Below are 14,211 nucleotides of genomic sequence, written 5' to 3'. Positions count from 1 at the left end.
TGTTAAAATGAAAATATGTGGAATATTATATTTTAAAGAGGACCTTTCATTACAATAAAAAATCTAAACTAAGTATGCTGACATGGAGAGCGGCGCCCAGGGATCTCCCTGCATTTACTATTATCCCTGGGCGCCGCTCCGTTCTCCCGTTATAGGCACCGGTATCTTAAGATTTTCGGCTCAACTGGGAGAAGCCTGCTCTTGTTCTCCTGGGCGTCTCCTTCTCCCAGGCTGTAGTGCTGGGATTGGCCAGCACTACAGCATGGGAGATCCCTGGGGTGCCGCTCTCCATGTCAGCATACTTAGTTTAGATGTTTTATTGTAATAATGTTTTTTTTCATCAGATTCCTAGGCGGTACTTCTGTTACATCATCGCACATGGGCCATGGGTTGGGGAATAGATGTATCTCTAATAAATACTTCTATTTGCCTTTTTTCACAGTGTTAAATATTTTTATTTTTACAGACTTAGCAGAAAGTGATCTAGCGTACACCCATGCCATAATGGGCAGTGGCAAGGAGGACTACTGTGGGAAAGAAGTATTAATTCTTGGAGGAGGTGATGGCGGCATACTGTATGAACTCGTCAAACTGAAACCAAAGATGGTTACTATGGTGGAGATATCCTTTTCTGTCCTGTGGCAGTTTCAGGGCACTTGTATGGTGTCCCCTAGGAATAGCATCCCTTTCTCTGACCTCACTCCCTGCAGCTATTGGCTGAGGCTGTACCTCACAGACTTCCTATTCTGTTGGCCCCCAGGGAACGGCACACCGTGCTAGTAATTTCTGCAATACTTGGGCTTCTTCCTCACAGCGCAAGGTGTCATTTTCACAATTTCAGCTGTGCAGTTGAGTAACATGCAAAAGTAGTTATTGCCTAAGCCTATAGTTAAGGACCTTGCATTTGCGTAGACTTTCCCTAATTTTAAAAGACAGTCGCAGGATATTTGGGCTGTCCTGGTCCTAAAATGGATTTGGCTTGTGTAAGGCGGTGTTCCAGGCTGGGTTTGGCCGTTTCCAGGGCTGGGCTTATGTGACTTGGATTTAGGTGTCTGTAAGCATGCCTAAAGTTTATACAGCACATTGAAAAGCTACATTACGGGGACCAGAGCGAAGGTATTACCATCTCTGGCTTGTTAAAGGGGTTTTCCAAGACATTTTTACTAATAACCTCTCTAGATAGATCATCAGTAGCTGATCGGAGGGGGTCCGACACCCAGGAACCCCACCAATCAGCTATTTAAGAAGGCACTGGCGCTCGCAGTAGCACAACGGCCTTCTCGCAGCTTTCCCTACGCCATATGACGTCACGTTCAGTGGTCACACGGACTAGGTGTAGCTCAGCCCCATTTAAATGAATAGGGGTGAGCTGTGATACTAAGCACAGCCACTATCAAATGGAAAATCTAAAACAATAGGGGCGCTCCCTTGTGAAATACCTTAGGGTTCCCAGATAAGGACTCAAGGTGAGAATACCTTACCGAATAATCTTGTGCAAATCCAGGCACAACACTAGGAAATGGCGTGGTCTCTCCTGTAGAGAGTTTAGGTCAGGCTGCTGCGCTTGTTCACCGGGATCCTCCAGATGGAGTCCAGAATACTCATAGGAACATGTTCGCTCAACAAGGAGCAGAAAAAGAAAAACAAAAGCGCACGGCTCTGCTATCTATAAAATTATTTATTAAAAACATACACAAAACACTATAAATAAAAGGCTAGCTACGCGTTTCAGTGGCGGGCCGCCACCTTTATCAAGCGCTGTGCTCGGTGAGCAGGGAGAAGGCTGTGTCGCTATTGTGAGCACCAGTGCCTACTCAAACAGCTCATCAGTGGTGGGGGGTCCCAGGTGTCGAACCCCTACCGATCAGATACTGATCACCTCTAGAGAGGATAGGTCATCAGTAAAATATAATAGCCAGACAATGTTTCACTTTAATCAGTACATGTGGTTGTGAAGTGTTAAGTACAGGAATAGTAAATATATAGGAATAGAGGAAATTTAGTACAGGAATGATTTCTTATAGTCCTCTATAATACTGTAGCTTTGAAGAAACTGCCTGCAGGCTTTGCTTGAGTAGCATTGCCGAGTCCTAATTTTCCGTAAAGCTCTGGAAATGGATTTGACTTCTGTCCGGGTCTGTGAGTTCTCGCTGTAAGAATCCAGAAGTGCTAAACCCTTACCCATAATCACATAATATGTGTGGCTTCCTCCATCACTGGAATGTAACATGCGGTAATAGCTGTCAGGTTCAAGTGGATGTAGTAAGACGGGCCTTTACGTTTGTAAGATGGAAAGCCTCACGTCTACTCGATTTCACAGGAGGTATATTAGTGTGCAGTATCTTTTATACTTTTTGATATTCAGTCCATTGCATGATGTGTATGATTAAAGCTCCCATGGCAAATGTGTTGCCTGCAGTTTCTGGTGTCAATAGATAAAGCCTATTCATTGTGTAGGAACAAGTGATGAACATCATTTGTTCTGGTTTTCAAGATCACTGCTTTCTGTCAGTGAATGCAAAGCTTTGTTATTCATTTTTGAGAATAATCATTTGATTCGCACAGTTCTCGTTTGTAACTTGCAGTGTACCTGTGGGATTCATCCACTGGACGGCACAGTCATGAAAGGGAAAAATAAGAGAGCATCATGCAGTAGCCCAGCGTGTGGCTCGCCGTCCCTTCAGCACGGGGACTGGTAGCAGCGCTGCTACTGAAGACAACTTCAGGGAGATTTCAAGGCAGGCTGGCTTACAAGCCTAAAAATGGCTGTGGTTAGGCTTGTAAGCCAGCCTGTTTTGGAACATTTGGAATATTTTTATACATTATTGTATTTAATTTGTGGGCTTACTGTTTGAAAAGATAATTAAAATAGTTCCAGAAGTCTACAACACAAACAGATGAACTTATAGGGGTTGTCCACCTAGCAGTGAGCCCGGTGATGTCAGCGGCACTGATGGGCAGGCTTAGCGCTGTCCTAGCCTGTTTTATTTGAAATGTAAACAAAAAAGCCCTTGCCCTGCATGAAATGCTCCGATGCTCATAACAGGGGGCTGCCTGGGTGAAAAAGGGGTTATGTCTGGGTTCAGCTCCGAACCCGGACAACCCCTTTAAAGGGATATTCCTATCTCAGAGTGCCCTCCTCAGTCTTCTCCCATCTAAATGAAGAGGCCAGAGGTGGCCGACCGAGCTGTTCTACGCTGTTTCTATAACTCCCATACAATCGAATAGAAACAGAAACAGTGCCAGGAGCTACGCTCTTAAAGGGAACCTGTCACCAGGATTTTGGGTATAGAGCTGAGGACATGGGTTGCTAGATGGCCGCTAGCACATCCGCAATATCCAGTCCCCATAGCTCTGTGTGCTTTTATCGTGTAAAAAAAACCTATTTGATACATATGCAAATTAACATAAAAGAGTCATATCTTACTTGTGTGACCAGAGAAGAGTCATATTTTCAAGCTCTGACTCATCTCAGGTTAATTTGCATATGTATCAAATCTGTTTTTATACACAATAAAAGCACATAGAGCTATGGGGACTGGGTATTGCAGATGTGCTAGCGGCCATCTAGCAACCCATGTCCTCAGCTCTATACCCAAAATCCTGGTGACAGGTTCCCTTTAACACGATGCGGAAACTAGTGCAGATCGTTGTGTTACACTATGTTTCTTTAACTCCCATTCACTTGTATAGGAGCTATGGAAACTTCTGACCACCCCTACAGGCAGGACTTTTAGACATATTAGGCATAACCTATGGATATACCATAAATGTTTCAGATTAGAATATCCCTCTAAAGCAGATCTGGCATTATAGTGTGCTGCTCTGTTGAATGGAGACACGCCAGATAGTACAAACATATTATAATACATAGTTATGAGACCGTGGTACTCAAAATGAAAGTGCTCCCCCTACCTTTCATCGTCACTGTCCCCAGCGTCTGCATATGCTGTATTTACAGGAGCCATTAATACTGCTGGGAGAAGCAGGTGGAGTGTTCCCCTCTTGAATACAATGGAGTCATTGCTATGTTAGTTGCTACTAGCTAAATGGCACCAATATTTGGACTGAGGGCTCATGCACACGAACATATGTAGTTTGCGGTCTGCAAAAAAACGGATCTGCAAAGAAATACAAATGACATTCATGTGCATTCTGTATTTTGCAGAACGGAACAGCTGGCCCCTAATAGAACAGTACTATCCTTGCCCGTAATGCAGACAATAATAGTACATTCTATTAAATATTTTTGCGGAACGAACATATGGACCTATGGAAACAGAATTTACACGGAGTATCTTCTTTTTTTTTTGCGGACCCATTTAAATGAATGGTTACGCATACTGTTCGCAAAAAAACGGAACGGACAAGGAAAGAAAGTAGGTTTGTGTGCCTGAGCCATAATAGTGCTGTAGGCCTGTCTTCAGTAGGAAAGGTTAACATGTAGTCGATCTTTCCATTCTGAATCCACAGCAAAATCCACATGTGTAACATATTGCAGTTTTAACTCATACATAAAACGGTGAATTCCGAGGTGAAAATCCACAACAGAAATTGATAACGCTGCAAACTTTAAAGGATATATGCCATGATTGATGTGAAAAATGAAAATCCAACATCATATAGTACATGACAGTCTCTTTCTGAGGGCTCATGCACACGACTGTATGTATTTTGCGGTCCACAAAACACGGATCTGCAAAAAATACAGATGTCCGTGTGACATCCTTATTGCATCCGTTTGTTTTTACGTTTCCATTGTAACAATGACTATCCTTGTCCACAAAACAGACAAGAATAGGATATGTTCTGTCTTTTTTGTGGAACAGCCATGCGGACTTATGGAAATGGAATGCACAAAGAGTCATTTCTGTGTTTTTTTTTGCAGACCCATTGAAGTGAATGGTTCCGCAAACGGGCCACAAAAAAACAGGTACAGACACTGACAAAAAATATGTTTGTGTGCCTGAGCCCTAACGAAGCTAGAACCAGCCGTGTACCTCACATGGGTTAAGAGATCTCCACATTCACTGCGCCAATTGCAGTGCTAGTTTCTCTTCAGCCTGGCAGCTCAGGGGGCATGTCCTTTCTACTGCAGCTATCTCCCTGTAACTGCCACAGATTCTAACAGAACACATGGCTGGTAGCAGTTGAAGATTTAAACTGAGCACTAGGGCTGAAACGATTACTCGATAAAATCGAGTAATTCGACACAAAAATCCTCGATGCAAATTTTTTGCATCGAAGATTTGTTTGTGTCATGTGGCCACAGAGTGGGAGTGAAGCGTTTGCTATTACTCCTGCTCCGTGGTCTCCGGGCCCTCTGGACACTTCACAGCACGTCCATGGTCCCGCGCTGCACTGACTTACGCACGCCGTGACCTGACGCGCTGTGTTAACTGCTGAAAAGTTAAGTTGGTGAAACCAAGGGGGCGGGGGCACGACTAAGGCCGGGCGCCCAGAGTGCACAGCGTCATAGCAACCAATGACGCTGTGCAATCCGGGTGTCAAGAGGAGCAGGGCAGCAGAGACTATGGGACAAGAGGGGAGAGCTGATGGCACAATGGGGGAGAGCTGATGGCACAATGGGGGGGAGAGCTGATGGCACAATGGGGGGGAGAGCTGATGGCACAGTGGGGGGAGAGCTGATGGCACAGTGGGGGGAGAGCTGATGGCACAGTTGGGGGAGAGCTGATGGCACAGTGGGGGGAGTGCTGATGGCACAGTGGGGGGAGTGCTGATGGCACAGTGGGGGGAGAGCTGATGGCACAGTGGGGGAGAGCTGATAACACAGTGGGGGGAGAGCTGATGGCACAGTGGGGGGAGAGCTGATGGCACAGTGGGGGTGAGCTGATGGCACAATGGGGGAGAGCCGATGGCACAGTGGCAGTGGGGGGAGAGCTGATGGCACAAGGGGGAGAGATGATGGCACAATGGGGGGAGAGCTGATGGCACAGTGGGGGGAGAGCTGATGGCACAGTGGGGGGAGAGATGATGGCACAAGGGGAAGAGATGATGGCACAATGGGGGGAGAGCTGATGGCACAGTGGGGGGAGAGCTGATGGCACAGTGGGGGGAGAGATGATGGCACTGGGGGAGTAAAGCTGATGGCACAATGGGGAGAGCTGATGGCACAAGGGGGGGAGAGATGATGGCACAATGGGGGAGAGCTGATGGCACGATGGAGGGAGAGATAATGGCACAAGGGGGAGAGATGTTGGCACAAGGGGGGAGAGCTGATGGCACAAGGGGGCAGAGCTCATGGCATAAGGGGGGCAGAGCTCATGGCACAAGGGGGGAGAGATGATGGCACTGGGGGACTAGAGCTGATGGCTATAGGGTGGGGTAGAGCTGATGGCACTGGTTGGGGAGAGCTGATGGCACTGGGGGAGTGGAGCTGACGGCACTAGGGGAGTGGAGCTGATGGCACTGGGGTGGGGGAGAGCTAAAGACACTGGGGTGGGGGAGAGCTGATGGCACTTGGTGGGAGAGAGCTGATGGCACTGGGGGAGTGGAGCTGATGGCACTGGGGTGGGGAAGAGCTAATGGCACTGGGGTGGGGGAGAGCTGATGGTACTGGGGGAACAGATCTGATGACAAGGGGGGAGCTGATGGCACTGGGGGATAGTGGAGCTGATGGCACTGGGGGGAACGGAGCTGATGGCACTGGGGAAACTGAGGCACTTGTACTGATCGCACAGTGGGGAACGAAGGGTGTTGGGGACTAATGGCAGGGGGTCTTATGAGTATTTTTTCTTATTAGATTACTCGATTACTCGTAAATAATAATCGATAAAATAGTCGATTACTAAAATAATCGTTTACTGCAGCCCTACTGAGCATGTGTGAACAGCTCAGTTAGACTGAAAAAAGTTAAAGAAATGAGCTATACAGATACATTTTATTTTACAGCTCTCTGACTATACAGAATTTTTTAATCACATACAATTACAAAAGTATTCAGATCCAGGTGCTGGTTTGAAAAATGTAGAATATGTTTTTGACACAACCCCTTTAAAATCTTCTGAATAGTGTAGAAAATAGAAAACTCCATTGAGAAAACAAATCAGTGTAGGCCATTGACTATGGGATGCCTATATATCTAGCACTGGTGAATTATTTTACCAGAAAGGATGTTCTGATGTTTCACTACAAACATCTAGAGGGAATGAGAGTAATGGTTGACAGATTGAGTGATGGAGTCGGTAAAGCTGTTCTTTGTCATTCAGCTCACATTTAATTTCCATGCTCAGCTGTAACTGTGAATCAGGAAATAAATGACATCGCTTTTGTCAGAACTGTCAGCAAGACCCATTATATTGTCACAAACAAATAATCTCACCTTAACATGCTTCAAACATAGACCAAATGGTGATCGATGGATGTAGACAACATATGCGAAAAACATGTGGTGATGTACTAGACAATCTGAAAGGAGACTGTTATCAGGTAGGTGCATAATATACAGTCCTGATCAAAAGTTTAAGACCACTTTAAAAATGGCAAAAAATCATATGTAGCATGGCTGGATCTTAACAAGGTTCCAAGTAGAGCTTCAACATGCAACAAGTAGAAATGGGAGTGAGACAAAACATTTTTTGAGCATTCAATTTAATGAAAACAACGAATAAACTGAAACAGGCTGTTTTTCAGCTGATCAAAAATTTAGGACCACACCTCCCAAAAAAAACTACCCTCCCCCAAAACAGAAATCCAACTTCTAAACATGAACTCAGTAATGAGTAGCTCCGCCGTTAATGTTTATCACTTCCAAAATTAGTTTCGGCATGCTTGATGCAAGCGTTTCCATGAGGTGAGTGGGAACATTTCTCCAAGTGGTGAAGACGGCCGCACGAAGGCCATCTACTGTCTGGAACTGTTGTCCATTTTTGTAAACTTCCCTTGCCATCCATCCCCAAAGGTTCTCAATTGGATTTAGATCAGGGGAACACGCAGGACCAAAAGAGTGATGTTATTCTCCTGCGGGCATTGTGTACTGTAGCATTGTCCTGTTAAAAAACCCAGTCGTTACCACACAGACGAGGGCCCTCAGGAATGCTCTCTGCAACATCTGGACATAGCCAGCGGCCGTTTGACGCCCCTGCACTTCCTGAAGCTCCATTGTTCCACTGAAGGAAAAAGCACCCCAGACCATTATGGCGCCCCCTCCACGGTGGTGCGTAGAAAACATCTCAGGTGGGATCTGCTTGTCATGCCAGTTACGTTGGAAACCATCAGGTTACATTTTTTCTCATCAGAGAATAAAACTTCTTTCCACCTTTGAATGTCCCATGTTTGGTGCTCTCTTGCAAAGTCCAAACGAGCAGTTCTGTGGTGTTCAAGGAGACGAGGTCTTTTAACAAGTTTTTTGTTTTTGAAGCCTTTCAGTCTCAGATGCCGTCTGATGGTTATGGGGCTGCAGTCAGCACCAGTAAGGGCCTTAATTTGGGTCGATGATCGTCCAGTGTCTTGACGGACAGCCAATTGGATCCTCCGGCTCAGTGCTGGTGAAATTTTTTGGGTCTTCCACTTGACTTTTTTGTTCCATAATCCTCAGGATCATTTAAGAAATTCCAAATGACTGTCTTACTGCTTCCCACCTCAGCAGCGATGGCGATGTGAGAGACCCTGCTTATGCAGTTCAACAACCCGACCACGTTCAAAAAGGGAGAGTTTTTTTTTCCTTTGCCATCACAACGTGTGACTACCTGACAGAAAATGACAATGAATCCACATTTTTGGACACTTTTGCAGAGGTTATCAGGGCCTCACTCGCAGTCTCCGTTCCAGCTTATCCCAAAGGTAGGGTTAGGATCAGGGCTTAGCGGAGGCCAATCAAGTCCTTCAACACCAAACAAACCCAATCATGACTTTATGGACTGGGGCGCAGTCATGCTAGAACTGTTCGCATAAAGTTGAAAGCATACAACTGTCCAAAATGTTTAAATATGCTGAAGCTTTAAAGGGGTTGTCCCATCTAGCAATTTCATACTCACCTGCTGCGAGCTGCGCTGTTCACTTCCTGGTTTCCAGCTTGTGAGGCTGGACGGGCTTAGGCTACTTTCACACTAGCGCTTGATCGGATCCGTTCTGAACGGATCCGATCATATTAATGCAGACGGAGGCTCCGTTCAGAACAGATCCGTCTGCATGAATAACTTCTGGCATTAAAAATTTCTAAGTGCGCAAGATGCCTGAGCGGATCCGTTCAGACTTTCAATGTAAAGTCAATGGGGGACGGATCCGCTTGAAGATTGAGCCATATGGTGTCATCTTCAAGCGGATCCGTTCCCATTGACTTACATTGTAAGTCTGAACGGATCCGCTCGCCTCCGCACGGCCAGGCGGACAGCTGAACGCTGCAAGCAGCAGAGGCTGAACGCCGCCAGACTGATGCAGTCTGAGCGGATCCGCTCCATTCAGACTGCATCAGGGCTGGACGGAGGCGTTCGGGTCCGCTCGTGAGCTCCTTCAAACGGAGCTCACGAACGGACCTATGAACGCTAGTGTGAAAGTAGCCTTAGTGAGCTTGATTGAAGGCTTGTCCGGCCGGGCTGGGCCGCGCATCGCTGTGTTGCGGCGGTGTGAGCTTTTGCGGTTTTGTACTATACTGGCCAGGAAGAAGTCACCATGGCGCATGCGCGGCAGCGTGCATGTTCAAGACAGCGTTATGCACGTTCAAGACAGCGATGTGCGGCCCGGCCGGGGGAAGAAAATGTGTTCTATGCAGGCACGGCCCACTGATGCGGCACACAAGCGGTGGCCGTATCTAGTGGATACCAGAAGACAACAGTGGGGTAGGATCGAAATATTTTTTCCAAGATAGGTAGGGATTTGCTAAAGGAACATAATTACAAAAATGTTCGCAGGCACTTCTATAACAAATTAAAATAGGATCAATGAGATGGGAATACTCCTTTAAGTCTTCCCTTCACTGAAGCTAGGTGGTCTAGGCCAGCCCCTGAAAAACAACCCCATAGCAGTATGTACCCTACCATTGGCACACTGCAATCAGCCAGGTGACATTCTCCTCAGACTGCCAGATACAGAAGTGTGGTTCATCACTGTACAGAACACGCTTCCACTTCTCCAGAGTCCACGTGCTTTACACTACTGTATCCAATGCTTGGTGATGTAAGGCTTGCATGCAGCTGATCGGCCATGAAGCTCCTGGCCACAGTTTTTGTGCCGATAATGCCAGAGGTTTGGGACTTGCCAACTATTGAATCAGCAGGGCGTTGTTGACTTTAATGCTCTATGCGCCTCCGCACTCTAAGACCCCGCTGTGTAACTTTATGTGGTCTGCCACTTCATGCATGAATTGTGGCCCCTAGAGGCTTCCACATCACAGTTGAGAGTTTTCTTGAATTTGCCATCACAGAGAAGTATCTAGAAAGGAAGAAATTCCACAACCGGACCTGTTGCAATCGTGACATCATATATTATATATATAGATATATATATACACACAATATTCCATCTAACAATCCAGAATCTTGCACATGCTGTATGTGTGTGTGAAAACCTTTTATACAAATACAATCAGCAAAATGATTATTTCTGTCTTGTTTTTTTTTTTTGCAAACATTGAATAAAATTTTTATTTTTTGACTATTTGCCAACGTGTAGGTTTTGGTTGAGGACTGTGTCCCAGTACTGAAGATGTATGCCAAAGAAGGGCGAACCTTTGATTACGTGATTAATGACCTTACTGCTGTCCCCATCTCCACTTCTCCAGAAGAAGGTGCTTCTTAATACATAACTATTTCTGTCTTATATCTCCTTTTACCAGTGCATTGCATTCTTACAGGTCTTACAGCGCACATTCTATGAGTGTCATAGGTGGGGCAGATATATGAAAACTGTCCATAGCAACCAATTACAATGCAACTTTCATTTTTCAAGAGCAGGATACGAAATGAAAGCTGTGCTGTGATTGGTTGCAGTGGACAGCAAAGTCAGTATTTCTTTTTGATAGTTTTATAGCAGGGGAAGTAGGTTTATAGTCCTAAGTCCCGGAATCTGCTTGTAAAGTAGAGGGTGTGTACTGTATATGAAGAATGGGTGGTCCATGTAACCTGCCAAGGCTAGAAACTGCTGAAAAGTCGGAACATATGTGCTTAAGAAACATGAATTCTCACTGAATACTGTGTTTCATGTAAAATAATGTTCTGGCAGTTTTCCTTTAGTGAAAGTGATGCAGATTTTAAGAGGCACGTACCATATTTACAGAAGTGAAGAAAGGTGAATATGGTGTAAGGACTTATTGTACTTATTGGCACATTACTGATGAAATATTGTGTGTGCCATTAGTCCCCTCTACAGTGTACACCGGCTGGCACTTAAAGGGGAAGTAGCAAGTTTAAAAGTTATACCCTATGAATGGGGGTAACTAGTTGATAAGTGGTGGTCCAATCGCTGAGACCCTCGCAATCCCAAGAAAAGGGGTCCCGTTTCCCTCTCTAAAACTCAACGTTGTACTCAGCTATATCTGGCAGTCCCTCGGAGAACAAGTGGAGAAGCCTCTCCGTTTATACAGGGACATGGTGACACCAATTCTTATGATCTGTGGGGTTCCCAGTAGTCAGATCAGATACTTCTCCCATATATGATAGGGGCTATGTTTGTATCTCAGGACAACCCCTGTAATTTGCTGTTACACTGAAATCGCTTCTCACAACTTATGTCATCAATGCAGAGAGGGAATACAAGGTGTCATATCAGCAGCCTGTATTCTACGTTTGGATTCTGCAATCTAATGGCATTGAATACTTGAAGATTAGTAGTTGAGCAGTTCTTCCTAGAAATAGAGATTCTGGGAGGAGCAAGAGTGACCTAAATCCAAGCGTACCTTTGTTTGGGTGCATCCTGCGGACAAAAGGGAAGCACACACCATATATGTTTCTAATTATTAGAACACTTCTCACTCAAACCCGCTTCCATTTAGTTAGTAACACCGAAACCTTTATTTATTCTGTTACTTGGAGTTTATCAAACTAAAAAAAAAAAGCGATCTGATAATGACTTTTATCAGGAAAAAGTGGCTGTTCTAAAAAACTTACTATTACTGTTTCTTTATGATCTAGATTCTACTTGGGAATTTTTGAGACTGATCTTGGATCTTTGTATGAAAGTCTTGAAACACGATGGGAAATACTTCACTCAGGTGAGTAGTAACTAGAAGGACGCTCTATCTAAACGTGAAATAAATGTTACAGAGGGTTACGAGATGCTGTTTCTTTACGAATAATCTAGTTCACAGTGCATTACATTATACAGGGGTAGATTTATAAGAAGAGAAATGTTGGAATGTTGCTGTTATATCGGCGGCCCACGCCCTCCTCTGTTCTGCTCGGTTGGCATGGGTGTTGCTCCACACACCCTGCTGCCACTGCTCCAGCAGTCCAGACCTGCTGGCCTTCCCCTGTTTCCCAGCAGTGGACCAGGCTGCTGGAATCCCATGTGCTATCCTCTTTGCAGGCAAAGGCCTCTTCCTCTTGTCTATATGATGCACACTCGTCTTGCTCTTAAAGGACCAGTGTGCATCCACCTCAAGATACTTAAGGCACTTTCCTCTAGGAGAGGGTACCTGATCCATACGTCATTTTAGCTTGCTAGTTCCTTGGAAGGTGTACTGTTCTGTTTGTCTGTACCGACTTCTACCCGATTTCTGACTATTCTTGATTATCTATTGCGTTACCCAATCTGTGCCTGATTACCATTTTTACCCCTCACTTCCTGCCTTGCCCTCAGACTGTTCTTCTGTTTGCCTGTTCCCTGCCTGCCTTGTCTTTAGCCTGTCCCTGACTATGAGTTAGGCTCCTTTCACACTAGCGTTCGCTGGTCCGCTCGTGAGCTCCGTTTGAAGGGGCTCACGAGCGGACCCGAACGCAGCCGTCCAGCCCTGATGCAGTCTGAATGGAGCGGATCCGCTCAGACTGCATCAGTCTGGCGGCGTTCAGCCTCCGCTCCGCTCGCCTCCGCACGGACAGGCGGACAGCTGAACGCTGCTTGCAGCGTTCGGGTGTCCGCCTGGCCGTGCGGAGGCGTGCGGATCCGTCCAGACTTACAATGTAAGTCAATGGGGACGGATCCGTTTGAAGATGCCACAATGTGGCTCAATCTTCAAGCGGATCCGTCCCCCATTGACTTTACATTGAAAGTCTGGACGGATCCGTCCGAGGCTATTTTCACACTTAGCTTTTTTTTTGCAATTTTAATGCAGACGGATCCGTTCTGAACGGAGCCTCCGTCTGCATTATTATGAGCGGATCCGCCCGAACGCTAGTGTGAAAGTAGCCTTAGCCTGATCCCTCAGTGCTCTGCACTGTTGTGTCTGGTCCCCGTGGGTCAAGTGCTGACCACACAGAGACTATTCCATGAGGTAGCAGCGAGGCGGCTTAGTTGCAGCAAAGCCTAGTTTTCTGTATAGGGGTTAAAGGTTGAAAAAAGGGACTGCCAGAATAATGCCCTCAAAGTCAAATCTGTTGGTTGGTGCAGTGGTTCCACACCCACCTCTCGTAACAGTTCCTTTGAGTAGCTCAACGCACACCAACTGAATTCAGAATTGAATAGCTTGATCATACTAACAGGAACTTGCCATAAACCACAAATTTAACTGTTCCATCTTGACTATAGAGAAGTAGAAAACGATGGAGCCCAGTAGAGAAAGAGACCTATTTAAGGCTATTTGCACATCTGCATTCTTCATTTCTGTTGCTTTGTTCCATTATAGGAGAACAATGAAAATGACCACAGTGCTGGATCTGTCTCGCGACAGACAACAATGGTGCCCAGCACGCGTCATTGACAATCTGGGTTCCTTCACAGTATTTGTCAGTTTACCAAACAAAATAGTGCTGCATGCTGTGCTTCGTCCACCATTTTTAATAATTTTATATTTGTAATATTTCGATACCCAATCAATACTTTTGTACCCGGATGGATACGATACCGGGATTTGCTATTTTCTGATACTAGACTTAGCCCCACACCAGTATAATCATTGGTGGAGCAGCAGCCTCATCCTCCCCCCAGTATTATTTTCACAGGGCTCCGATTGGTTACCATGGCTGCCAGGACGCTACTAAGCCATCCATGGCTGCCATGGTAATCTCCCTGCTGCTGTGTGCTCAAAACACAGGGCAGCAGGGACGGTGTAAAATCCTATTCACCCTAATAGAGCTTTAGTAGGGTGAATAGGACAAGGGC

At 45.8% G+C, this 14,211-nt stretch overlaps 1 protein-coding gene across 1 annotated transcript in view; it reads left to right on the top strand.

Annotated features, from left to right (window-relative positions):
- SMS (spermine synthase) overlaps nucleotides 1-14,211 on the top strand; it is a 170,022-nt gene that overhangs the window by 69,523 nt on the left and 86,288 nt on the right. Inside the window, exons 6-9 of the mRNA XM_044283957.1 lie at nucleotides 467-621; nucleotides 7,360-7,449; nucleotides 10,630-10,744; nucleotides 12,087-12,166. Of these exons, the coding sequence (XP_044139892.1) occupies nucleotides 467-621; nucleotides 7,360-7,449; nucleotides 10,630-10,744; nucleotides 12,087-12,166 (440 nt within the window). The remainder of the gene's footprint in view (nucleotides 1-466; nucleotides 622-7,359; nucleotides 7,450-10,629; nucleotides 10,745-12,086; nucleotides 12,167-14,211) is intronic.

Source organism: Bufo gargarizans, chromosome 3, assembly GCF_014858855.1.
Source record: "Bufo gargarizans isolate SCDJY-AF-19 chromosome 3, ASM1485885v1, whole genome shotgun sequence".
Taxonomy (NCBI): Eukaryota; Metazoa; Chordata; class Amphibia; order Anura; family Bufonidae; genus Bufo; species Bufo gargarizans.
Note: the sequence above shows the minus strand (reverse complement) of the source record. Positions and strands in the feature narration are given on the sequence as shown.